Source organism: Cyprinus carpio, chromosome A3 (assembly GCF_018340385.1).
Source record: "Cyprinus carpio isolate SPL01 chromosome A3, ASM1834038v1, whole genome shotgun sequence".
Lineage (NCBI taxonomy): Eukaryota > Metazoa > Chordata > Actinopteri > Cypriniformes > Cyprinidae > Cyprinus > Cyprinus carpio.
Genome location: NC_056574.1, coordinates 31,356,932 through 31,383,442, shown reverse-complemented (window position 1 = coordinate 31,383,442; position 26,511 = coordinate 31,356,932). Strand labels below are relative to the sequence as shown.

At 36.8% G+C, this 26,511-nt stretch overlaps 4 protein-coding genes and 1 gene segment (V, D, J or C); 1 reads left to right on the top strand and 4 right to left on the bottom strand.

The window, feature by feature from the left end:
- Positions 1–81: 81 nt before the first annotated feature.
- On the bottom strand, positions 82–5,821 carry LOC122138275 (immunoglobulin lambda-1 light chain-like). Its single transcript, XM_042730174.1, has 4 exons — positions 5,711–5,821; positions 5,328–5,636; positions 1,515–1,556; positions 82–560 (listed from the first exon to the last, which is right to left on the bottom strand). Exons 1-4 carry the CDS (start codon positions 5,748–5,750, stop codon positions 238–240), a joined length of 714 nt encoding a protein of 237 aa, XP_042586108.1. The 5' UTR covers positions 5,751–5,821; the 3' UTR covers positions 82–237.
- Positions 5,822–6,836: 1,015 nt separating this feature from the next.
- LOC122138273 lies at positions 6,837–7,815 on the bottom strand. The segment is given in 3 exon segments: positions 6,837–7,025; positions 7,344–7,666; positions 7,741–7,815. Coding segments are annotated over 3 exon segments (484 nt in total).
- A 1,423-nt stretch (positions 7,816–9,238) lies between these two features.
- Positions 9,239–15,075, bottom strand: LOC109049455 (immunoglobulin lambda-1 light chain-like). Its single transcript, XM_042733209.1, has 5 exons — positions 14,981–15,075; positions 14,552–14,890; positions 13,170–13,227; positions 10,307–10,332; positions 9,239–9,546 (listed from the first exon to the last, which is right to left on the bottom strand). Exons 1-5 carry the CDS (start codon positions 15,021–15,023, stop codon positions 9,239–9,241), a joined length of 774 nt encoding a protein of 257 aa, XP_042589143.1. The 5' UTR covers positions 15,024–15,075.
- Positions 15,076–15,954: 879 nt separating this feature from the next.
- Positions 15,955–19,385, top strand: LOC109104927 (ADP-ribosylation factor-like protein 16). 2 transcript variants are annotated; one of them, XM_019118253.2, is made up of 5 exons: positions 15,955–16,138; positions 16,307–16,365; positions 17,237–17,353; positions 18,396–18,511; positions 18,609–19,385. In XM_019118253.2, exons 1-5 carry the CDS (start codon positions 16,078–16,080, stop codon positions 18,778–18,780), a joined length of 525 nt encoding a protein of 174 aa, XP_018973798.1. In that variant the 5' UTR covers positions 15,955–16,077; the 3' UTR covers positions 18,781–19,385. The 2 variants fall into 2 exon arrangements, with proteins under 2 accessions (XP_018973798.1, XP_018973799.1); XM_019118254.2 differs by having other exon boundaries at positions 15,977–16,231; positions 16,309–16,365.
- Positions 19,233–26,511, bottom strand: part of LOC109104901 (epsin-3-like) — a 25,729-nt gene continuing 18,450 nt past the window's right edge. For 3 of the 4 annotated variants that reach the window (XM_042730130.1, XM_042730125.1, XM_042730121.1), the window contains 8 exons: positions 25,696–25,773; positions 25,481–25,570; positions 23,756–23,842; positions 23,206–23,344; positions 21,939–22,100; positions 21,700–21,795; positions 20,773–21,003; positions 19,233–20,677 (listed from right to left, as the gene is read on the bottom strand). In XM_042730130.1, the coding sequence (XP_042586064.1) occupies positions 20,412–20,677; positions 20,773–21,003; positions 21,700–21,795; positions 21,939–22,100; positions 23,206–23,344; positions 23,756–23,842; positions 25,481–25,570; positions 25,696–25,773 (1,149 nt within the window). In that variant the 3' untranslated portion in view covers positions 19,233–20,411. The remainder of the gene's footprint in view (positions 20,678–20,772; positions 21,004–21,699; positions 21,796–21,938; positions 22,101–23,205; positions 23,345–23,755; positions 23,843–25,480; positions 25,571–25,695; positions 25,774–26,511) is intronic. The other variant, XM_042730134.1, reaches the window with a different exon arrangement.

Here is a 26,511-nt window from a genome sequence, read left to right as displayed (position 1 = left end):
ATAAAAATTTAATAAACATGCTAAAACAATAAACTAAAATATACTTTCATGCATACATTAGACACAAAGTAAAAAGAAAAGTTTGATTAACATGCAGTTTATTGGAGTTTATAAAGCACAGTAATATACATTTAGACATGAAGCAACTAAGGCACTTTATTTTTTATAGTTAATGTTTTCTACTCTATGCAAACCAATTTAATTGCTATCACATAAATCAAGAGGAGATCAAGCAGTTCAGTTGCTGCATTCAGATTTCTTGATGCTTTTTCTGTTGGTTTTTGAGGCAGCAGTCGCTTCACATGTCAGCTGTGTGTCTTTGTCCCACTCTGAGCTCTCAATGGTTAAAATACTGCTCATCTTGAATTTCTTATCAGGCTGCTGTTCAGCAGATCCAGTGAAGACGCCTTCAGTAACTGAGTTCCCGTTCACAAGCCAACGCACATCAGCAAAAGCCCCAGACATGTGATTGATCAGACACACCAGAGTGAGTTTACTGGAGCTCAGCTCTTCTCTGGATGGACGGAGGATGTTCAGCTCAGGAGCAGCAGCAGCAGCATCTGAACACAAATCATCATCAACATCTGTAACAAACCTCCATCTCAGACAGACCTTTGAAATATTAAAGTCTGACTGTACATTTCACACTCTCTGAAATTTCACACATCAACATGTAAACAACTGATCTTCTCTTACATCATTTAACAATTAATTAAGTAACATAATTATTTACTCAAAGACCAAAAATGGTTGTAATTTTAATATGCACATCTCAATGTCTTTGACAAAAAGATGCATGTTGGATTTTTGTTTTGGGTTTAAATGTGCATGAATATATATGTCACTGTTTAAATTTAAGGTGACACTTTTTATGCCATTTCTAATCATTGCTGTCTTCACTAGCTCATTTTCAATACTCCTGCAGTTTGACAAATGTTTTTTATGTCGATATTCACTTCTATATAATATTCCATGTAGTTTATCAATGAATTCATAAAGGCTGCAAGTGTATTAATTCTAATAGTATATAAACAAAACAGTTTTAGATGTAGTACAGCATGTCACAGAACAAGTCACATGCTTTTCACTGATACATAAATTATTTAAAAATGTATTTTTAAAATGCTATCATTTTAAACACAAAGCTGATGCTCCTTAAATCACATCAGAAGAACAATCTGTTCACTAATACTATTACTACTATGAATAATAATGATAATAATAATAATGATAATAATAATAATAATAATAATAATAATAATAATAATAATAATAATAATAGCTGAATATAACATAAAACTAGATAGAAAACAGATGAAAGTTAAAGCTGTAGTGAAAGTCTTTTCAGTATATATCAAGATTACTGGGTTACTGGAGGTTATGTGACTGAATTCTCACATTTAACTGTAAATGAACTACAATGTAAACTAAAAAATAATGAGTTTGTATATATTTACGAGGAGACTATATGTAATACAATAAGAAAATGGAATAACATTGGAAAGATGACTTACCAGTCACGATGAGTTTTGTTCCTTGTCCGAATACCACAGTGATACATTTCATATGTTCAGCCGAACAAAAACCTCCTCAGTCTGTGAAGAGACACAAACAGAAGTGAAACACTCACTCAAGCTTGTAACAGTGGCACACTCTAATACGAAGATTTTGTCTGAAACTTTCTTACACTATTATTTACCAATTACCAAATTGGGTGCCAGGCAGAATTAAATCTGACCAATAGAATTTAAAGAATTCAACCCAGGATTACTGAAACCATTAAAGAATCATACCACACAAAAATATCACTGTCAGATAGTAATGGGTATATTGTTCAAATATTACAAAAAGAAAACAGTTTAAAAAAAAAATTCTGTTTCTCCATTTGCCAGATACAAAGGCTCCAAAGTCCAAGGCTGCAGTTTTTCATGTGGGGTAAGTCATTTCCACAAATTTTCATGAATCATAGTGTAACTCGCTCCTGTGTCCACAATAGCTTTTCCTGTCCAGCTGCTAATGTGGATAGTCACAACTATTGTGTCAGAATGATTGGAGGGGGAGGAGAAGTTGAAGAAGTTAACTTCTTAGATTCTGTTTGTGGTTTAGGTTTAGGTGTGGTAGCAAACGTTACAGCATTGCTGGTCGACTGACTTACTGTACATGTTTAGAGTGCAGAAATGACCTTTTGTTGCCACAGAAGTGATGTGGATTTTCAGACTGGTTTTGACTGGAAGAATAGTGTGGACAGTTTCCTGGAGCGTCGTATCCTTTACATCTGCAGCACCATACAGAAGACAATTTGTTCGCAGTTCTGTTAGTCGCTTTTGTGGCACATCTGGAAATGACTGTCGGCTCACACAAGTTCCATACTGCAGTTGTTTGTAGTCTTTCTCCAGCTTATGACCCAACTTTACCAGTTCTTCCACTGTATTGATGCAACTACATAACTGACAGGCCAGGTGAGGTTTTATGTTTTTGAGTATCCGTTTTACCAATTCTGCTTCTGTTAAGCCTGGTTTCCAATGTTTGCAGAGGGCTCTGTATGTGAAAGCAAAATCTCAAATTGTCTCTGTTTCTCCTTGGGTTCGGGAACGGACTTGTTCTACCAGCTCGTCTCAATAATCTTCTGACAGGAATGCAGAAAAAAAGCCTTTCCAAATTCCTCCCAGGTGGTTATGGTTAAGTTCTGGCGACCTCCCACTGGTCTTGTGCTGGGCCATATGGGACTGTATGGAAATTTGCTAAAATGTCAGCATCGATGAGGGGGTGCAATGCCAAGAAGTTTTTTTTTTCTTGTTACCTCCGGCAACTTCTGCAGAAAGTTGTTCCTGATCTTTTTGAAGAATTCGCTGGGTGGTCTTGATGTCCTGCTGTAACTCCAGTTGAAGCTGTTCCACCATAAAGCAAAATTCAGTACACAAAGTAGATTCGGTTTTCTGTAATTTATCTGTTAGCATCACTTTGATGGCTTTAATTAACTGCCAGTTTCTGTTTCCTCATGTTGTTTTGTTGCAGTTAAAGGGTTAGTTCACCCAAATATTAAAATTATGTCATTAATGACTCACCCTCATGTCGTTCCAAACCCGTAAGACCTCCGTTCATCTTCGGAACACAGTTTAAGATATTTTAGATTTAGTCCGAGAGCTTTCAGTCCCTCCATTGAGAATGTATGTACGGTATACTGTCCACGTCCAAAAGGGTAATAAATACATCTTCAAAGTAGTCCATGTGACATCAGAGGGTCCGTTAGAATTTTTTTGAAGCATCGAAAATACATTTTGGTCCAAAAATATCAAAAAACTACGACTTTATTCAGCATTGACTTCTCTCCCGGGTCTGTTATGAGCGCGTTCACCTCACATCCGGTTCGCGAACGAATCACTCGATGTAACCGGATCTTCTTGAACCAGTTCACCAAATCGAACTGAATCGTTTGAAACGGTTCGCGTCAACAATAAGCATTAATCCACAAATGACTTAAGCTGTTAACTTTTTTAACATGGCTGACACTCCCTCTGAGTTCAAATAAACCAATATCCCGGAGTAATTCATTTACTCAAACAGTACACTGACTGAACCGAGCCAGATAACGAACGAAACATTGACTCGTTCTCGAGTCAAGATCCGTTTCTGTCGGACGCGTCCGGTTCGAGAACCGAGGAGCTGATGATACTGCGCATGCGTGATTCAGGCTGACACACAGCGCGTCTGAACCGAAACTGGTTCTTTTGGTGATTGATTCTGAACCGATTCTGTGCTAATGTTATGAGCGCGGGTAAACCGAAGGCTTGAATCAAGGGCAATCATCGCCAATGAAGTCATTACGTCGAGCGCAAAATAACTGGTGAACCGTTTTCGGCAAACCGGTTTATTGAATCAAACTGTCCGAAAGAACCGGTTCGCGGAGAAGAACAGAACTTCCCATCACTACCGGTGATCCGAAAACCGAAGCAACCGGTTCTTGACTCGAGAACGAGTCAATGTTTCGTTCGTTATCTGGCTCGGTTCAGTCAGTGTACTGTTTGAGTAAATGAATTACTCCGGGATATTGGTTTATTTGAACTCAGAGGGAGTGTCAGCCATGTTAAAAAGTTAACAGCTTAAGTCATTTGTGGGATTAATGCTTATTGTTGACGGGAACCGTTTCAAACGATTCAGTTCGATTTGGTGAACTGGTTCAAGAAGATCTGGTTACATCGAGTGATTCGTTCGCGAACCGGATGTGAGGTGAACGCGCTCATAACAGACCCGGGAGAGAAGTCAATGCTGAATAAAGTAGTAGTTTTTGATATTCTTGGACCAAAATGTATTTTCGATGCTTCAAAAAATTCTAACGGACCCTCTGATGTCACATGGGACTACTTTGAAGATGTTTTTATTACCTTCTGGACGTGGACAGTATACCGTACATACATTCTCAATGGAGGGACAGAAAGCTCTCGGACTAAATCTAAAATATCTTATACTGTGTTCCGAAGATGAACGGAGGTCTTACGGGTTTGGAACGACATGAGGGTGAGTCATTAATGACATAATTTTAATATTTGGGTGAACTAACCCTTTAAGTTGGAGAAAAGTTGCTGATGATTGGACTCCATTTTATCAATCAATTCACAGTTCATTCACAGCCTTTTCTTGATTTCTTTGACATTCAAATAACCAGTCCCATTTCCCTTGTAGTTGGGAACTAAGATGGTGCATTTCTTTTCCATGAGTATAAGAAAGAAAGCAGGTAGTGATGTCATGTTGTGTTTCTGAAAATGAAAATAGAGATGAGGTGCACAATTGCATAGGATCTGGTCCTTGCTCCCTGGATTGCTCTTGGACAGGAAGGCTGCCAGCAAGTGGAGGTGATGTGGAAGCAAAGCTTACATTGGATCCCTGTGGAGTTTTGTGATGCAATGTGGGCATGAAGTGGAAAAATGAAGTACTTGAAGATGAGGAGGTCCTGGATGTTGAGCAATCTGTTGTCCCAGTTAACTGCTTAGAGTAGGAATATCTGGAGGAGGATCGATGTCCACCAAAGTGGATGGGGAGGTGATGTGGCTATATGTATATCAGTCAATGTACAAAGTTGAATGTACAATAAAGGTATTGTTCAATGTGTGTGATGGTGCTTATGTACAAAAGTTAACTAAGTATTTTAGAAGTAACCAAGTAATATTCACATTATCTAAATTAAGTGGTTGTCCATAATTTAGTTTGATAAGAGCATGAGATACTGAAAATGCTTCATGTTTTTCATCTGTTGTCTAGAAGCAGAAGTGAATGTGAGCAGTGAGGAGGTTTTTGTCATGCTGTGAATCACTGTGATACGTTCTCTTTAGCAGAGCTGTCCCATGTGTGACAGTAATACACTGCAGAATCGTCCACATCCACATTATTGATTGACAGATGACAGTCTGACTGGGTTGGATAAGATACTGTAAATTTAGACGAGGAGAATCCAGATCCATACTTAGGAGAACTCCAGCTGTGGTAAGAGTTTAAAACAAACTGAGGCGTTTCTCCTGAGAACTGTTTATACCAGCGTCCACCATCAGTAGAGCTTCCTGTGTTACAGTCCAGTTTAGCCGTTTCTCCTTTACTGACTGTGATTAATGGACTCTGAGTCACTACAGTCACTCCACTGACACCTGCAGAATAAACACAACCTTTACATCAGATTGTGTCCAAACACTTTAAATCATCAGATATGATGAAAACTTACAGGTCAGAAGAGTAAAGAAAGCGCAGAATATTGTGATCATCTTGTGATTTGGTGGATGTGGTGTGTGAAGATGAGCAGTGCTGAAGAATAATGCTGAGACCAGACCAGAGAGAGAGACTTTAAGACCGTAAGGAGAAAGACCCGCCCACCTCATACAACACACACTCAACACATCTGACAAACACACTCACTCACTTCAGTGCAGACCAGAATGGATTACAGTTATACAGCAACTTTAAATATATTTGGTGTTTGCTATAGAATATATTGTGATAATCAGTGTTGTTAATAGGATGTTATAAAGTGAACAAAACACCTACAGTGCGGTACAAAATGAATGAAACAAAATTATATGGAAAAAAATAAAAGATATGAAAGAGAAACCTTTATTTAAAATGTGCCATTTACATAGAACTATATTGGGCCAGCAGGTGCCTCCTGAGTGTGTGTGTGTGTGTGTGTGTGTGTGTGTGTGTGTGTGTGTGTGTGTGTGTGTGTGTGTGTGTGTGTGTGTGTGTGTGTGTGTGTGTTGGTAAAGCAGAGTCACTGCTCACTGCATCCACTGGAAGAAATACTTCTGTCTCTGGTGCACATCTTTTCTTTTCCTTTTTTTTTTTTTTAGATATTCCAAATATTACCTTAAAACATCTACACATACTTCAGAATGGGTCCCATCATACAACTTAAGAACAAATTTGAAATGTTATTTTGAAGATTAATTTTAGATATAAACAGTAAATATTAACAAGAAAAAAAATCTCAAAAGCTCTAATTTGTGTTTTAATTGTCTAATAATAATAAATTAAATTAATTATTAATAATAAGTTATTAAATTAAAACAAATAAAAATAACTTATCTGGGTATCTGAACAGTAATCAAGAATAAAACTCACTTACCGATCACATTGAGCTTTGTTCCCTGGCCGAATACCACAGCGATACATTTCACGACTTTACTCGTACAAAAACCTCCCACAGTTTCAGACTCAAGAGACACAGAACCAGAACATGAACTTGAACACAAATTTTAACCCCAAACTCTCTTCTTTACTGCTCTTACAGTGATTAAGTGTCATTTTGTCAAAAAATTTATTTTTTAATGATTTTATAGTGTCATAATGAGGATTCCTAGCTCGGAGATAAAAGATAAACTGCTTGTCATCTATTTAACCAGATAATGTCATTCATCCTTAATTATTGTTCATTTGTAGATGAGGTTTTTAAGATTATTTGCAAATTAGTCTGTTGTTTACAGTGAGCAAATCCACTTTGGGAAGGGGCAGCATTTTCCATACAGAAGTGAACAACTGAATTCCTTTACAGGGAATGAGAAGGTCACTTTAAGTGTGTCCTTTATATTCATGTAGATATGTTTCATATATGTTCATATCTTCATTCACTGTGATTCACTACAGTAGGATTCACTGAAAAACAAAAAACAATATACTGTACAGCCACAGAAGACTTGTAATATAGCACATACTATATGGTCATGAAATATCTGTCCTATTTGGAACTGTTAATAAAAATATATAAAAAATTAAAAAAGTACTTATATCTGTTGTCTAGAAGCAGAAGTGAATGTGAGCGGTGAGGAGGTTTTTGTCATGCTGTGAATCACTGTGATACGTACTCCTTAGCAGTCTTGTCCCATGTGTGACAGTAATACACTGCAGAATCATCAACATCCACATTATTGATGATCAGACTATAATCTGATTTAGATGAATGTGTTGATGTGAATTTAGGAGCAGAGAAACCAGATCCATACTGAGCTGAGCTCGACTCATGATAAAATCTTAACACATACTGAGGAGCTCCTGCTGGAGTCTGTTTGTACCATCTAGCAGAAGAATCAGTTACTGTCCCCAGATTACAGTCCAGTTTTAGCCGTTTCTGTTCCTTTACTGACTGTGATTAATGGACTCTGAGTCACTACAGTCACTCCACTGACACCTGCAGAATAAACACAACCTTTACATCAGATTGTGTCCAAACACTTTAAATCATCAGATATGATGAAAACTTACAGGTCAGAAGAGTGAAGAAAGCGCAGAATATTGTGATCATCTTGTGATTTGGTGGATGTGACGTGTGAAGATGAGCAGTGCTGAAGAATAATGCTGAGATGAGACCAGAGAGAGAGACTTTAAAGACCGTAAAGAGAAAGACCCGCCCACCTCATACAACACACACTCAACACATCTGACAAACTCAACATGTGCTTTCACTTAATCACAGAAGGAAATCATGAATCTCATTGAAGTAGATTTTTTTGTTTGTTTGTTTGTTACAAATTTACTGTGATAAGGTTATCAAAACACATTAAACATAACTAATTGTCTACATAAAAAAACATGATATGTATGAGAGCAGTTTATCAAGAATATCCTGACTGCTTGTTTCCATATAATGAAAGTGATATATCTATCAAGTTTCAAAAAGGTGGATAAAGTAATTAAAAAGAAATATTCAATACATTTTCACAATAGTAAATATTCTGTAAATTTTTAGGTGAAAAAAAAGCTAAGTTTTGTTTTCATAAAAAATAATATATTGCTTAAATTCTCAATGGTATAAACAGATTCATGAAGGAGTTCCACAGTGTGGGTTCTTATATTTCTTCCAGTTTCTCCTACTTACGAAACTGGCTTCTCCTCCCCTAAATTCAACTCAAATCACAAAACTAAATCAGATTATAGTCTGATCATCAATAATGTGGATGTTGTTGATTCTGCAGTCTATTACTGTAAGACATGGGACAAATCTGCTAAAGAGAACGTATCACAGTGATTCACAGCTTGACAAAAACCTCCTCACTGCTCACATTCACTTCTGCTTTCTGCCTGCAGACACTGTCACATTAGATACTGTATGTTATATGAATATAATCAAACACATTTACACAGAGCTGATTATGAGAGCAGGTGTTTCCTGTGTGTCAGGATTAAACTTCCTGTGCTGATGAAAATCTCCACAGATCACTGCATCTAAAAGAAGATGAACTTCAGCACTGTTCTATTCAGAGGATGCATAAAAATCTCTTTAATTAATAGCATTATTAAATGATCATTTTAAAATAACATCTGTCCTGTGAAATCTGCAAATGAATTTGACTTTCAGTACTAGTTTAAAATGTTCAATAGAATGTTTTATTGATTATTATTTTATTCATATTTAATTGATTTCTATTTTTTAATAAATTAAATTCTATAATAAAAATTTATCAGATATTCTAATTGCAAACATGTTTTGTTTGTAATAAGACTGCGTAAAAATGTAATAAACATGCTAAAACAATAAACTAAAATATACTTTCATGCATACATTAGACACAAAGTAAAAAGAAAAGTTTGATTAACATGCAGTTTTATTGGAGTTTATATATAAAGCACAGTAATATACATTTAGACATGAAGCAACTAAGGGCACTTTATTTTTTATAGTTAATGTTTTCTACTCTATGCAAACCAATTTAATTGCTATCACATAAATCAAGAGGAGATCAAGCAGTTCAGTTGCTGCATTTCAGATTTCTTTGATGCTTTTTCTGTTGGTTTTTGAGGCAGCAGTCGCTTCACATGTCAGCTGTGCGTCTTTGTCCCACTCTGAGCTCTCAATGGTTAAAATACTGCTCATCTTGAACTTCTTATCAGGCTGCTGTTCAGCAGATCCAGTGAAGACGCCTTCAGTAACTGAGTTCCCGTTCACAAGCCAGCGCACATCAGCAGCCCCAGACATGTGATTGATCAGACACACCAGAGTGAGTTTACTGGAGCTCAGCTCTTCTCTGGATGGACGGAGGATGTTCAGCTCAGGAGCAGCAGCAGCAGCATCTGAACACAAATCATCATCAACATCTGTAACAAACCTCCATCTCAGACAGACCTTTGAAATATTAAAGTCTGACTGTACATTTCACACTTTCTACATCTCTAAAACTCCACACATCAACATCTAAACAATTCATCTATAAAGAATTAAATATATGACAGTAAATGTAATTTTAATACACACATCTCAATGTCTTTGATAAAAAATATAACTTGCAACATAAAAGTTAAATAGTGCTGTGTATGGTTAGCTTGTTGGATTAAACGTACATGAATTGATATGGCACTGTGTATAAATTTAGGTGCTGACACTTTTTATACCATTTTTAATCATGTTTTTGTCTTCACTAGCTCATTTTCAATGGTCCTGAAGTTTAGCAATTTTTCAAGTGCAAATATTCCAAGTAGTTTATCAATTAATTAATAAAAGCTTAATAACAAATGAATTAGCAAAACAGTTTTAATAGTGTTTATATATATATATATATATATATATAAATATATATATATATATATATATATATATATATATATATATATATATATATATATATATATATATAAATAATAATTCACACATTTAACTGTAAATGAACTACACGATTAGCTTATTAATTAGGTTATATATGTACAGTGAAGTGTAGACTATATGTAATACAATAAAAAGAAAAGAAAAGAAAAGAAAAGAAAAGAAAAGAAAAGAAAAGAAAAGAAAAGAAAAGAAAAGAAAAGAAAAGAAAAGAAAAGTGGAAAGATTTCCTACCATTCACAATCAGTTTTGTTCCGTGTCATAAAGTCACTCTGAAGATGAACACATGGCTCTGCTGATGACAGACACTAAAGGAAATGTTCCTTCCAAACCCACGTGACTTTCTGTCTTCTGGGGAGCACAAAAGAAGGAATTTTACGAGAAAGTGACCAGTGACTATCCAGTTTCAAACAGGAAAAAAAAAAAAAAACATGATAAAAGCACTATAAGAGATTAGTTTAATTACAGATTTCTAAAGAAGTTTCTTAGCATCTGTGATATGTTATTAATTCAACCTGAATCTGAGATGTGAAGTAGTGCTCTTTTCATCTGTTGTTTAGAAGCAGAAGTGAATGTGAGCAGTGAGGAGGTTTTTGTCATGCTGTGAATCACTGTGATACCTCCTCACTAGCAGAGCTGTCCCAGTGTGTGACAGTAATACACTACAGAATCATCAACATCCACATTATTGATGATCAGACTATAATCTGATTTAGATGAATGTGTTCATGTGAATTTAGGAGCAGAGAAACCAGATCCATATTTAACTGAGCTCCAGTCATGACGAAATCTTAACACAAACTGAGGAACTCCTGCTGGAGTCTGTTTGTACCATCTAGCAGATTCATCAGTTACTGTCCCCAGATTACAGTCCAGTTTAGCCTTTTCTCCTTTACTGACTGTGATTAATGGACTCTGAGTCAGTACAGTCACTCCACTGACACCTGCAGAATAAACACAACCCTTACATCAGATTGTGTCCAAACACTTTAAATCATCAGATATGATGAAAACTTACAGGTCAGAAAGAGTAAAGAAAGCGCAGAATATTGTGATCATCTTGTGATTTGGTGGATGTGGTGTGTGAAGATGAGCAGTGCTGAAGAATAATGCTGAGACCAGACCAGAGAGAGAGACTTTAAGACCGTAAGGAGAAAGACCCGCCCACCTCATACAACACACACTCAACACATCTCACAAACACCCTCACTCACTTCAGTGCAGACCAGAATGGATTACAGTACAGTAATACAGCAACTTTAAATATATTTGGTGTTTTCTATGGAATATATTGTGATAATCAGTGTTGTCAATGGGATGTTATAAAGTGGACAAAACACTTTCACAAAATGAATGAAACAAAATTATATGGAAAAAAATAAATGATATGAAAGAGAAACCTTTGTTTAAAATGTGTCATTTACATAGAACTATATTGGGCCAGCAGGTGCCTCCTGAGTGTGTGTGTGTGTGTGTGTGTGTGTGTGTGTGTGTGAGAGAGAGAGAGAGAGAGAGAGAGAGAGTGTGTGTGTGTGTGTGTGTGTGTGTGTGTGTGTGTGTGTGTGTGTGTGTGTGTGTGTGTGTGTGTGTGTGTGTGTGTGTGTGTGTGTGTGTGTGTGTGTGTGTGTGAGAGAGAGAGAGAGAGAGAGAGTGTGTGTGTGTGTGTGTGTGTGTGTGTGTGTGTGTGTGTGTGTGTGTGTGTGTGTGTGTGTGTGTGTGTGTGGTGTGTGTGTGTGTGTGTGTGTGTGTGTGTGTGTGTGTGTGTGTGTGTGTGGTGCGAGAGTGTGTGTGTGCGAGAGAGAGAGAGAGAGTGTTGTCCAGGCAAATTCTTTGTTGTGTTGATAAAATATCCCCACAATGGTAGCAAAACCTGGATTTTTGTACCTTGTTGGAGTTTTTATGTATGTATGTATTTATTTTGTTTAGTTAGTGGATAGAATATAAAGTTTGTGCAGTACTTAATGTCTATGGAGAGTCCTCATTAAACATGAAAACCCAACATTTGTGTGTGTGTGTGTGTGTGTGTGTGTGTTGGTAAAGCAGAGTCACAGCTCACTGCATCCACTAGAAGAAATACTACATCTGTCTCTGGTGCACATATTTTCTTTTCCCGGTTATTTTTTTTTTATTTTATTTTTTTTTTTTTTTGTTTGTTTTGTTTTTGTATAGAACAAAGAAAACAAACATCCAAAGTACATTTACATTATATATCCATCAAAACATTCCTTTTACTGTTAAATTTTACATGAATTTGTCCTTTTAAATAAATGAATATTAAACAAAATACATCCATTCCAGCATGCCTCCAAGCAGGCACGTGCACAGGTAGGGCTCAACCTGTGCAGAGCACATGCCCTTTTTGCCCTTACACTCCGAAGTGCCCTTTTTTTTGGTGGTGTTTTTTTTTTTTTTTTTTTTTTAATCAATGCTATTGGTCACCCTTTACGTCTGTCTGTCTGTTTTACAAATATTTATCAAATGAAAGTTCTTAAAACGAGCTTGTGTAAATCTTATTCGATCCTCAAGCTGTCAGTAAGCCTATAACTCCGCCCCCTCTATATTCATTGAATCAACTGAAGTTCCACAGCAGCCGCACAGTAGACAACAGCTGAGCTGAACAAAGTTTTGCGAAGGGTAAATAAATATCTTGTTGTTTGAATAAGTAATTACTAAACACTATGTCTATAAAGGCTCATATTTTATTTATTTGATGTCTGACTGACTCACTGACTGAGACATGTGGGACGTCGCCTGAGAGAGAGGGCTAGCATTTGCCATCTAGTCATAGCCAATACATAGCCAACACTTAAATAGCCTGTGCATACAGTAGCATTTCATCTTTTATAAAATGCGATTTTGCGATTTTTTGATTTTGCGATTTTTACCACAGGAAAAACTGAGCGCTCCGTCTATATAGCTACAAAAACTAGTTTGTAACCTGTAGATGAAAATGTAATGCGAGGCGCCGTCGCCGTTTTAATGACGGACAAAAAACCAAAATTCACATTTGCACACATTCGCTGGGCAAAAACTATATATTGATAAGTAATACAACAACATATAATTTGTTTTTACCATCGGAAAACGGTCCTAGAACCGTGGTCCTGAAACTGCAGCCTCCGGTTGTGCAGGAATACCATTCTCATCCTCGTCACCTAGATAACATGTATAAGAAATTTCTTCTTTGATTTATGATTGCTGATACACTTAATTTATTAACATTTAGGCTAATCATGTTATGGTATACTATCCGCTCGTCCTCACATGTATAAAATGTAGTAAAACATGGTTTTACTACAGTAATGTAGTAGTAACTAAAAAAAAATTACAGAAGATCACTGTGAAATCTTTTATATTTTATCATGCAGAATGTAATTCATGATTCATTCCAAGGCTTCATTTATTTGATCCAAAATACAGCAAAAACAGTAATATTGTGTAATATTTTTACAATTTTAAATAACTGTTTTCTATTTGAATATATTTTAAAATGTAATTTATTTTTGTGATCAAAGCTGAATTTTCAGCATCATTACTCCAGTTCTGTACTCTTCAGTGTCACGTGATCCTTCAGAAATGCTTTTCACTGCAACTGTACTTTTTACACTATTTTTATTTATTTTTTCATTGCTGGCTTATTTTAGGGAAAGTGTAGTGAATAAGAAACCTTCAAGAGACCAACATCCCTGGTCCACCACAGTATCAAATTTTTGCCAGGTAGGCGGATTTTACATGTTGGATATGTTATAGTAACGGTATGGTTATAGTTTCTTATAATCTGGAATTGAGTTGGACATAATTACTTAAATTATATTTCAAAAAAGTTTGTCAAAAATACTTGACTCATTGCTCACCTTCCCCTCTTCTCAATCTCATTCATAATCATGTTAACCAAATAATACAAATTAGCTTATAAAACCAAACAGAATATCTAAAAAAGAGAATATATATGGGAGAGGGGACATCCCAGTGGATCACAGTGAAGTCATAAACATCTTCAAGCACATGGCTCACAGAAGGTTGCTGTTGTAATTAGGTTTAAAGAAGCCCTTAAAACCCTGTTTATCTATATTATCTAATTATCTAATATTATTATTATGGTTGTTATTAATAGAGAATAAATCTAAAGCTTTTGAGACTATTATTTTGTGTTATTGAATTTGTCATGAAGATGTGACCATTTCTTCCTTTTATGCAGGCTTACTAAATAATCTTGATATAAAAAAAGGGAGGGGGGTGCCCTTTTTCAGTTTCAGCACATGCCCCTCAAAAGGTCTGTGCACGGCCCTGCCTCCAAGTGACCGGTTCATCAGGTCTACACGTGTGTGTATACTGAGTGAGATTTAAGTATATATTCATGAAGTGTAAAGCAATCATGGCACTACTGTAAAAACTGGCCGTATTGTATATTGAATTTAAGAACATGTTAAAGCAGAAGTGAATGTGAGCAGTGAGGAGGTTTTTGTCATGCTGTGAATCACTGTGATACCTCCTCACTAGCAGAGCTGTCCCATGTGTGACAGTAATACACTGCAGAATCATCAACATCCACATTACTGATGATCAGCTTATAGTCAATTTTTGACTGAGCATTAGATGTGAAGCGGCTGGAGGAAAAACCATCCCCATATTTGTTAGGGGAGCTGTGAGAATGATAGTATCTCAACACAAACTGAGGAGCTGCATTTGGGATCTGTTTATACCAGCCGACATAATTGTTCTCGTCCTTTTCAATATTACAGTCCATAGTCACAGATCTCCCTTTTTGTTCTGTCAGTATAGAGGGTTTCTGTGTGACCACTTTTACACATTTGACACCTGTAAAATTATAAGAAATAAAATGAATCTCATAGACCTTGGCACCCCTGAGAGAACAAGAAGTTTAAAATGAAATGCACTGTAACTTACATGAGAGAAGAGTGAGGAGAAAGCAGTAGAATATTATCAGCATCTTGCCTGAGTGACGACTGAGTCTGAGTTTAGTGAAGAGATGAAGAGAGTAAGAGAGAATGAAATACTCATATAGAGAAGAAGAGGAAGAGAAACTCTGAAAGAGGGAGGATCACTAAAATTCAGCCAATCACTTCATCCTCAAACAGCAACTGGTTTAATGTTCTCCAGTTTGCATACAACTATAAATGTCCTTACCGGGAAGGATCTTTGATCTGATTCTGAAGGGCAGGATGTAGCTACAAATGAATGGGACACTCAGGTTCACTTTTACTATTGCTGCATACTACGTTATAAATAATGTGCACATGTGGATAACCTGTGACATTTGTCAAAAACATCAGTATACAGGTTACTGCATGGAACACTGTAACACAATTCAATGCACTTAACTGCAGTTTTGTCTCCCTGGTTTGCTGTGATACTGCATTAGTCAAACTTCAAGTTATCTTGAACGGATTTGTTTGAAGGTAATAGTCAAATAGATATAGATATAATGTTAGAGCATGCGTGTGTGTGATGAATGAACCTTAAGTAATATTTTATTTCCAAGATAACAACACTAACTGAATTAAACATGCAATGTGATGGGGTTAAGATGAAAACAATGTAGCATGCTACAGTTTAAAACGTTTATGCTGCAAAAAAGTTTATATGTTATTTAAAAAAGTAGGAGGAGAGAGCGTGTAGAGTGCAGTATTTAATATGAGCAGCAGGCTGTGATGGTATTATGTTCATTTAAAGGTGCATTATAATAAGGTCGTGTCACAGCGGTGCTACTGGTTCACATCTTGTTTTTAACCAAAATAGACAGTTTACAGAATTTAATGCACAAACTAATTGCATGTGGGACGGAGTCGATTCTGCTACAGCTCGCTAGAGGGCGCCAATCACTAAAAATAATGATCATTCATGACGCATGGAGACTTTTATTGTGTAAATAGCGTCGTTGCCGTGGCGACACAGGAACTCTATCCATGTCACGCGTAGAAGCTACTCGTTTAAAGCAGAAATCTCGTTTCGATAAAATAATTTCATGCTAAGTAGGTGTTGCGATGTGCTTATTGCTCGGTGCAACTGGAGTTGGAAAAACGCTTTTACTGAAGCGACTGCAGAATATCCTTCACCAGCTGTTTACATTAACGTTAGATAGGATGCATGCTGTGCTGCCCTAAAGAGTTCTTAATGTAGTTTCACATCTGCAGTCAGGTACAGTTTGGGCTGCGGGTGATATTAAAACTGTAGATCTAATGTTAATGATATGGCTTCTTTATCTGGACTAACAGTTGTGTCAGATGGACGCGGACGCGGATTTGGGTGAAGCGCCCGTCACGCTGCCCACGGTGAGCCGAGGTCCCGTTCAATAAATGTTAGGAAAACAACGCTTCTTGTAAGACTTCACTAGCAATATAAGATAAACAGTGTGTTTCAGTGTTCGAATAAATTGGATTGTGCCATCTGCACAAACTGGTGCGAAATCATTGGAACTGAGGATGAAGACAGTATGATTATTTTTATTTTTTTTAGTTTAATTTAATAGTTGGTAAACATGATAACTAAGTTGACATATTAAAGTTTTTTTAATAGTACATTATGTTATCTTAAATATAAAAATAAATACAAAATATTGAACTCTTTTCTTTTTATTTAATGTGCATGTTTACTAATACAAGTTGGAGAGTTCAGAAATACATCCTCAATGCAGGATTTATGTTTGTTTGTAAAAAAAAAAAATGTTTAAAGGGTTACACTTTACTTGAAGGGGTGTGCATAAGACTGACATGACATCTTCATGATCGTGACATGACACGTGTCATAAATAGGAAGGAGGTTTTATGTATGTTTATGACATTATGTCATTTTTAATGCAAAGATGGTGATTAAGGTTAGGTTAGAGTTAGGTCAAACAATGTCATTCTTTGCAATCAAAAATGACATAACTGAGTTGAGTTGTCATAAGCATGCATCAAACCTCCTTCATATTCATGAGTCATGTCATGATTATGAAGGTGTCATGTCAGTCTTATGCACACCCCTTCAAGTAAAGTGTTACCGATCAAAGATTATTTAAAGATGTCGTAAAGATTAATTGATCTTTGTGTGTGTGTGTGCGTGCGTGTGTGTGTGTGTGTGTGTGTGCGTGTGTGTGTGTGTGTGTGTGTGTGTGTGTGTGTGTGTGTGTGTGTGTGTGTGCGCGTGCGTGCTTTCTTTTAGGTTGGCACCAACCTCACAGACCTCGTAGTCCGGAAGAGGAAGATAACCGTACGAGAGTTGGGAGGCTGTATGGGGCCCATTTGGCCAAAGTACTACGTAGATGGCACATCTGTTATAGTGAGTGTCAGAAATTTACACTGTCCATCAACTACATCAGTTCATTTTGTGGTTGCTTTACAACAGAAGCTGGTTTTCTTTATATCCCCACCTGACATTTGCTTTTGCTCTGTAAAAATTAAAGAATTATTATTATAAATTTTTTTAGAAAATTAAGACCTAAAGTTAAATGTGACATGGAAACATGAAAAAGAAAAAAAAATAGTACAGAAGCCAAGATACAAGAGAAATTTGGTTCCCTTTTGAAAGGAAACGCCACGCTGCATCTTTTAGAGGGCGTTCCCATAGTGCCCTCTAGAGGACGCAGCATCTCGTTCCCTATTCTCAGGGAACCATGATTACATGCGTAACCTGAGACGTTTCCTTTCGAAAGGAAACTCCACGCTGCGTCCTCTTGAGGGCGTTCCCATAGCGCCCTATAGAGGACACAGCGTCTCATTTCCTATTCTCAGGGAATCATGATTACATGCGTAACCTGAGACGTTCCCTTTCGAAAGGAAACGCCACGCTGCATCTTTTAGAGGGCGTTCCCATAGCGCCCTCTAGAGGACGCAGCGTCTCATTCCCTATTCTCAGGGAACCATGGTTACATGCGTAACCTGAGACGTTCCCTTTTGAAAGGAAACGCCACGCTGGATCTTTTAGAGGGCGTTCCCATAGCGCCCTCTAGAGGACGCAGTGTCTCGTTCCCTATTCTCAGGGAACCATGGTTACCATGCGTAACCTGAGACGTTTTTGGTCACTACTTAATTCCCATACTTCCATGTGTCTTGTATTTTATAGAATGTAGAAAATATACATCCATATTAAAGAATCAAGTGTGTTTAACATTTCGCAAGTAGTGTACTGCACATCTCAGAGCAATTCAGATGGCAGAATATAATGGCAATACACATTGGACCAGAATCCCTCAGTTAGCAACCACCGGATGGGAAAATTACTTACATTTTGTCATACAAGAGTCCTTGAGAGAGACTGTAGGTACATTTACTGTGTGATAATGTTTCTCATCATGATTGATATGCATTTGTTCTTAATTTAGTTTGTGGTGGACTGTGCCAACATTGTTCAGATTTCATCATCTTGCGTCCAGCTGCTGTCTGTTCTCTCTGCGGAGCCGCTGCACTCTGCTGCTGTGCTCATACTCTTCAACAAGAGGTCCGCTGAGTTCACACTCACTCTCGCTTGTTGAATTAACTGAATAAATCCAGCATGTTATCACTCCTCACTCCATTTAGTACATTTCTTTCCTCAGGGATCTTCCATGCACCATGTCTCTGGTGGAGCTGAAGTCGTTGTTCAGGATGGATGAGATCATTAGAACTGCGCCTCAGTCGATCACAACACTAGAGATCAGCGCTCGCTCCGGACAGGGCCTTCAGGATGTGCTCAGCTGGATGTTTTCAAATCACTCTCACGATACGTGATGGATATGGATGCATTATGTCACAGTAAACAAACATCAGACAAATGTGACGTGAAGATACACTTGTGATTTTCAGTCATCTTATGTGTGAGCTCAACTTGGTCCCACGTCAACTAATTAAAATTTCAGTGCCATGTTATTAGAACAGTGTAAGGCTTTGCAAAAGATGTTCAAACATCATTGTCTACTGAATGTTTATTATATAAAAAAACAATGCTTTGTAAACGGCCCTAAGAGATCTGTGGTATATATAGTATAGACTATGAGACATTTTGGTCACTACTCAATTTCCATTCTTCAATTTGTGTTATATCATAGCTTTTTAAAATGTGGAAAATAGTCAGAATTACTATTACTAAGTGCATCCAAATATTTGAATACTACTCTATACAGTATATTTAAGAAAAGGCAAGCCAGAGGTGGAAAGCATGAACCATATACAAACACAAACCAGATGTGTCATTCAGTTTAATCTTCATCCTTGTATTTGAAGAGCAACATGTGCAACAGTCTCACATTCTTACATTCTGTTAGTATGTGGCATCAACTCAATCTGAACACCACTGTAAGTACATTCTCTTACTGGAGGTCTATTCATTCAACAGTCAATGCCCAATATTACAAAATCATTATTTATAATTTACATTTTTGCTGCTTAAATTATTGGCCCCAAAAATCTTAGTCGCTTTTATCTGTCATACTGATCTGAGTGACCCATCAGGATGTGATCGGCTGTTCACAGATACCAGGCATGGCAAGGAAATAAAAGGACAGCATTGAAAGTCATCAGATACTCCAGACCAAGAAAGGGACACTGAAGCAGAGCTAGAAATTGGTGCAGGAAATCAGAGAATGTGATAAAAATGCATGAGAGGCTTTGGACTTGTGCTCGGTAACAAGTGCGTTATCGTTTCCAAAAACTATTATAATACTTTAAAGGTGACACTGATGCTGCAGGAGTCGGATTAAATATTTAAATTGTGCCATTTATTTGTCATTTCTTATAAAGCCAGCATCAATCTGTATCCCCATGTAATGCATGCTTGATATTCACACATGATTATAGTTGAAGGGCGTTCACACATACAGTGATTTTATGACTGGAGGTCGTCCAGTGGCTGTATTGGTGGTCATTGTGGATGCTCTTATTGCTAAATGCCCTAATGTTATTGGTGCGATGCACAACTGGCCAATTTTTGGGAAAATCTGATTGCAAATGGGGTGTAGTGTCGGTAAATAGTTTTCTACTTAGTTTTTCATTTTAACCCTGTATGTGCACAGAGACAGATACAAGTTTCCATTTTTGAATGATGAATACAGACTACTGCCACCTGCTGGTATGGAGATACTTATGTGTTCCAGCACAAATGTTCATTTTTAGAATATTGAACTTTTCTCAACTTTGTCACATCAATGGATACGCCACATTGCTTCATCATTGGTCACCATTGTTGAAAATGTTTTTTTTTGTCACTGGAAACTGCTGTATGTGTGAACGCCTCTTAAGAGTGACTACACAGAGCAAAAACAGGAAGCTGTGAAAGGAGCAAAGCCATTAAAAAAAAAAGTGTGTTCCAGTTTTAAGTCAAGTCAGTGGTTAAATTGTCATTTCAAAAGCTTGTTTGTATCTGCTCATAGGAACGGGTTCTGATTGTCTGGATCTGCGAGTGTGGATGTTGTTGACAGGGGTAGCAGCGGCTGCGGCAGGTGTCCGGGGACCAGCGGCGGGACCTGTGCAGACTGTGTGAAGGTAGTAGGCAGCAAGCTGGGCTGGTTGCTGGCAGCCGTGGGCAGAGAGGCATTAAATGGGAGGGATGTGGAGCTGGGGTGCATTTGATTAAGTGTGAGACGGGGCGGCTCATGTTGGAATGGATTAGAGACCGATGGAGCAGCTATTCCTAAATGGGAAAGAGTCCGCAATCAATTGAAATATTATGATTTAGACACACATGACAACAAGAAGTTTGATAACAGTCCAGTGCTGCATTCAAACCTGATAAAAACGGGTTGAAGTTCTTGGAAGGAGGGTTGGAGGGTATCAAAGAATCCAGGTTGACGAGTGATGCTCCGGTGGGACCCAGAAATGCCTCTGGAGTACTGCAGGTTGGAGGAGCTGTTTTTGGTAGACCTTCGCCAAAGGAAGACATATCGAAAGGCATAGGACTACTATGACCATTTATATTTGCCTGACCTCCATCCATAGCCTCATCAAAAAGATCGTCATCTAAAAATATGAATAAAACATAAAAGTAATGAGATAAATTAATACAAAATGTACACTACCATTCAAAAGTTTGGGAAATGTTCAATTGTTATATGTTTTTTAAATAACTCTAATGCTCACCAACGCTGCATTTATTCAGTCAAAAATACAGTAAAACAGTAATAAAGTGAAATATTATTACAATTTAAAATAACCGTTTTCTATGTGAATATATTTTAAAATTTAATTTATTCCTATGATTGCAAATCTGAATTTTCAGCATCATTACTCCAGTCTTCAGTGTCTAATATGCTGCATTGCTGCTCAAGAAACAATTCTTATCATCAGTGTTGAAAACAGGCGTGCTGCTTCACAGTTTTGGGTAAACTGTGATACATTTCAGGAATCTTTGATGAACAGAAAGTTTACAGTTTATAACACTAAATGTCTTTACTGTCACGTTTTATCAATTTAATGTGTTTTTGCTGAATAAAAGCATTAATTTAAAAAATCTTACTGACCCCAAACCTTTGAATGGTAAATATAAAATATTTATAAATTACACAAACTATTCACAAAAAATATATATATATACACACACACATATATATATATATATATATATATTGCAATAGCAATGAGTGATTATTAATATTAATATAATAACATTAATAGAAAAAAAAATTAGGTTAAGAAGAGCAGAGTCATTGTGATTGCCTGAGGGACTTCCTGCCCGAGGAGATGGAGTTCTGAGAGGGCCAATAGATCCTTGTTTGTCTGCTTCTAGGGGTGAAAAGGGATCCACTCCAGTTCCTACAGAATTTACAACAAATCTAAAATGGTTGGACTTACATAGGATTAATAGCATCTTCAGTTAGTGTATTTAGTATATTTAGCATCTTTAGGCATGACTAGCGATCAAATCTACATGGTTAACTAGAAGGTGATGTTTGTACCACGTGCAGAAGAGATCCAGGTCTGGTTCATGGACGCAGAGCTAGGGGCGTCCCATGGGTCAGGATGTGGCTGTCGCTGCGCCCAAGGCTGGGAATGAACACTTGATGCAGGAGGTGCCATCCATGAGCTTCCATGTTGACGGTTTAAAGAGCTGGGCTCTGCTTCAACACAATCCAGCAAGTGTGTGGAGTTCAGATTAGTAAGGTTGTGTTATTAAGGCAATATTGCTGGAAATTTACATTCATTGTGCTTAAAGGTGCACCAAGTAATTTTTTGTTTGTTTTACTGGCTGAAACACCAGTAGTCATGGACTTCATACTGACACATATCAGTGCAGATCAGTGGCTCTCAACCAGATCCTACTAGGGGCCTCACCACAATACCACAGGGGCCCAAAGAATGGCTTAATATTATTTAAAATAAGACAAAACAAATGATGTGCAAGACCACTAATTGAATTAACATTTAAACAGAAATTTAGTAAATGATGAGTCGACTAGTCTAACAAACCCACAGAAGACTGTATATGCGATCCATTTTAAGTAGCCTACTTATTTTATGAATCAAACATTCAAATACCTTCCTGAACCATGTTAACCTCCTGTGTGTCCAGGTTTTATCGCACTTCTCTTGTATGAAAAGAACTTGACTTTTATAACTGACATTTTTACTTAAGAACCAAGGTTCTTGTGATCTTGTGACAACCTGGAAAAACTAATCTAAACTGGTAATAAAAAGTATAAACCAGGAAGAACAATCATCTGCTGGAATTATGGAATTGAATTATTTGAGTTTATTTTAGTTTCTATACATAAGTTTGAAAATGAGCAGCTTTGACATTACAGGAGAAGTATCATAAATTTCTTGAGAGGCCTTCAGATATTGTCTTTGACGATGGGGGCCCTTGGAGTCAAAAAGGCTGAGAGCCACTGATGTAGTTGCAGCAAACCTTTTTAGTTACCAGTGTTATTGAGGAACGCCTATACTAATCCCTATTCAAAGGCATATTCATCACCCATGACTCATTTCTTTGGCAAACTGAAAGAGTCCAAATGCAAGTAAAAACTGGCTATGACAAGTAAATAATTTCTTACTCCAGTTTGCCAGCAACTTTATAGGATATGAGAAACAAAATTATATATATGATGACACAATGACCTGTGCTAAACAATTCCTCTGTCAAAGGGAGGAAATATGTATCTAAAATACTTGGTGGGCCTCTAATGTTTAAGAGTGCATTGCTGATATACAATCATATGAGCTTACCTAGACTATCCCAGGGCTCAGACCTCAGAGGACCAGCCTGGGCTGAGCCACTATGGCCTCCAGATGAAGCCCAAGAACTGGCAGCAGAGGGCACATCAGGAGCTGGAGCAAAAATATCTGCAAGATCCAGCATGGCAGACTGCCAAAGGAAAGGACAGACAAGCACTTTCAGCACATTTAGAAAGATTTTGTAGGCCAATGCAGCATGCATCTATACACAAGCATTCACAAAAACCTTGCAATGAGCATATTTCATCGCAGAACAGTACCTTGAATTTATGTGACAAACTAAAAATGAACCAGCTTCAATTAACAGGCCAAAGCACATAAAGTCCTCTCCAGTAGTGGTCAAAATTTTACAGCTTTTTTCATGTGTGGTCTACACCTCACTGTACCTGTCTTAATGTCTGTTTTTATCTTTGTCTGCTTGTTTACAGTAGGAACGGCTACACATGATTTGTCAATCTGTTTATCTGTTCTTAGTGAAAGCATTCTAAGGACTCATTTATATGTGCTTATAAAGAGCAAACAGGTTAATAGAGTCTCATACTCTTCCTCCTTTGGCCTCCAATTCTCGTTTGCTCTCCTCGAGTGCTTTCTGGAGCAATGACTCGTCTCCCTGCCGACTTCGCTCCTCCTAGTAGCCAACAGACATAGAAGACATGTCAGAGTTCAAGACATCCTTAAGAACACAACTAGAGCAAGCACGCACAGTCAAACTAGTATACTTTTTTCACTATTTCATGTAGTTGTGCATGAACATTTAGCTTAAATATAAATATTTCAACCCGCTTGCTGATCCTTAAAAAGCAAGCCATTTGTTTCTACTGTACTCTTTGTGGCAAAATGTATGTTTTTTGTTAAGTTCAATATAGTTTCAATTCCCTCATCTTTCAAAAAAAGACTTTTCAAAACTACTTCAAATTCATCAAACAATACGCCATTAAAACTGATAGAATGAGACCATCAATGTTGTCAAAAACAAACTTCACTACTAATGTTGGGATATGCAGAGCTGTAGGTGCTACATACAACCAGGAACAGCACAAGGTTTGACAAACTAACCTGCACTTTACATAGTCAACAGCTCTTCTAGTATCAGAAATAATAACATTATCCTATATGTTCCATATTTCCTCACTATGGTCGTGTCTGAAACCTGTTTTGCTGCCCAGTCAGTGACTAAACAGGTAATGTTTTAGTATGAAAGCACCTCCTGAGGAAACTGGTCTGGACTGGACTGAACTCACACCCTAACATTACGTCTAATAATGATCAAGAACAAACCAAATGAATATTTAATGACTACAGTGCTTTTTTTCTTAGTAGAAATTGAATCATGAGTGGAAAAATGATTTATTATTTATAAACTAATTTAATGTACTGCTGCCTTTACAAAACGACCAGATGAAGATATCCGAGTAGACAGTATGTTAGGAAAACTACTGCAAAACCAGCAACTTTATCTTTTTTGGACACAATCTATGAATGGGGAGCTCAAGGGTTTCAGAACAAGTAGTTTTGGCAGTTTGGCTTCAATACATGGTACTTTTGGTTTTGGAAGGACATTTTGAGTTCTAAAAATTACAGAAAGTTTTCAAAGTACATTGAACTCCAAGAACTCAAGGAAAATCTGATTCCATCATGAAATGACCCCTCTAGGCTACTTGTGAGATTCATAAAATTGATTGTGGTACAAATAGCTGTATAAATGTTTGCCACTGAAAGGTTGAAACTACTGAAGTATGGCCATTTTTGATGCTGACAGTGTGTGATGTGAAGATTTTTTTTTTTTTAATTAATAACTATTTGCAAACTTTTTTTATCATCATAATTTCAGATAAATAATATTAATTAAGTGTGTTTGATGTGATTATTTTTTTTTTTTTAATTAATAATTTTTTAGCAATTATTTTGATGTTAAGTGTTTGAGTTAATTGTATTAAGTTATTATTTATTTATTTTATTTTGAAGTATATTTAGCCAAAGTGCATACTAAAGTGTACTTAGTATAGTATAGTATGCCGAGCTCTTTAAATACTATTTAAACAGCTATGTAAATAACTACACAATAAACAATTATTGATGCTTTTCCACATACTTACAATTGAGGGGTAGAATGTTAAAAATTTGCCACTCGACCCCATATTTGTGAATATCATCACTCCCATGGTGGTCCTCTAATGACTCTGGTAGTTTTAGATGTGGGAAATTATGTCTTGCTTAGATAAATAGATATTGTTAAAGTTTTAAAACTCATGACCCAGGGTCCTACCTGCTGATGTTCCTCTTTACTGAGAGTGAGGGCCAGCTGAAGCTGTGCCTCTTCATCCATGTCCAGAACAGCAGCAGGAGGAGGAGCTGGCTAGAGAGATACAATCACACAACATACAAGCAGTGTCACTCACAACATACAGGCATGTTACTGAAACTACTGGGCAACTTATAGGTGGAGGGGAGCTGTAGCAGTGACTCCGGGGATTGCAGTACCTTGTGTGCCTCCTCCTGACTGAGACTCATTGCGATCTGAAGCTGCGTCTGTTCATCTATATCCACAGCAGGAACGGGCTGGAGGAAAAGAGGAATGAGGTTAGTAATTGAGTTTTACCTCAAACAGACAAAAGTGGTTCAGTTATTCATCAAAGGAATAAATGAAAGACTTTTCCATTCTCCAGTTCCATTTTTTTAACCACATAATTTTTTGTTTGGATCGGTGAAAATAACCCCAGACTGTAAGCGAATCAGTGTTTGAATGTTAAATATGTTATATATTCTCAGGTGCCACATTAGTTTGTACAGGAAGTAGACACATTTGGCACAACATGAGAATTTCTCACTTTTGTCTGAAATATTTAATTATTGCACTTATGGATGCCTACATTTTTAAAAACATAAATGTTTACATTTGATTTGTATTTATTTATATACACTACTGTTCATAAATCATTAAGTTTTTTTGTAAGAAATTGATCATTTTATTCAGCAGGGACACATTAAATGCATCAAAAGTAAGAGCAAAAACATTTATAATTTTTACTCTAACTAAACACTGTTCTTTTAAATTTTCTGTTCATCAAAGAATCCTAAATAATGTATCAAGGTTTCCACAACAAAAAAAATAATAATAATAATAAAAATTAAGCAGCACAACTGTTTTCAGCATTGATAATAATAAGAAAATATTTTTGAGCATCAAATCATCATATCAGAATGATTTCTGAAGGACCATGTGACACTGAAGACTGGAGTAACGATGCTGAAAATTCAGCTTTAACATCACAGAAATAAACTACATTTTAAAATATA

Bases quoted from the DNA above. Each gene is read 5' to 3' on its own strand.
- LOC109104927 (XM_019118253.2), top strand. From the start codon at position 16,078: ATGTGCTTATTGCTCGGTGCAACTGGAGTTGGAAAAACGCTTTTACTG. The intron at 16,366-17,236 runs GTGAGCCGAGGT...GCTTTCTTTTAG, and splicing joins CGCCCGTCACGCTGCCCACG to GTTGGCACCAACCTCACAGA. The intron at 18,512-18,608 runs GTCCGCTGAGTT...TTCTTTCCTCAG, and splicing joins CTCATACTCTTCAACAAGAG to GGATCTTCCATGCACCATGT.
- LOC109049455 (XM_042733209.1), bottom strand. From the start codon at position 15,023: ATGCTGATAATATTCTACTGCTTTCTCCTCACTCTTCTCTCAT. The intron at 10,333-13,169 runs GTTCTAGGACCG...AGTGACTTTATG, and splicing joins GCTGCAGTTTCAGGACCACG to ACACGGAACAAAACTGATTG. The intron at 9,547-10,306 runs GTAGGAAATCTT...ATTTGTGTTCAG, and splicing joins AACAAAACTGATTGTGAATG to ATGCTGCTGCTGCTGCTCCT.
- LOC122138275 (XM_042730174.1), bottom strand. From the start codon at position 5,750: ATGATCACAATATTCTGCGCTTTCTTTACTCTTCTGACCT. The intron at 1,557-5,327 runs CTAAAGAGAACG...ATATGAAATGTA, and splicing joins TCACACATGGGACAGCTCTG to TCACTGTGGTATTCGGACAA. The intron at 561-1,514 runs GTAAGTCATCTT...ATTTGTGTTCAG, and splicing joins AACAAAACTCATCGTGACTG to ATGCTGCTGCTGCTGCTCCT.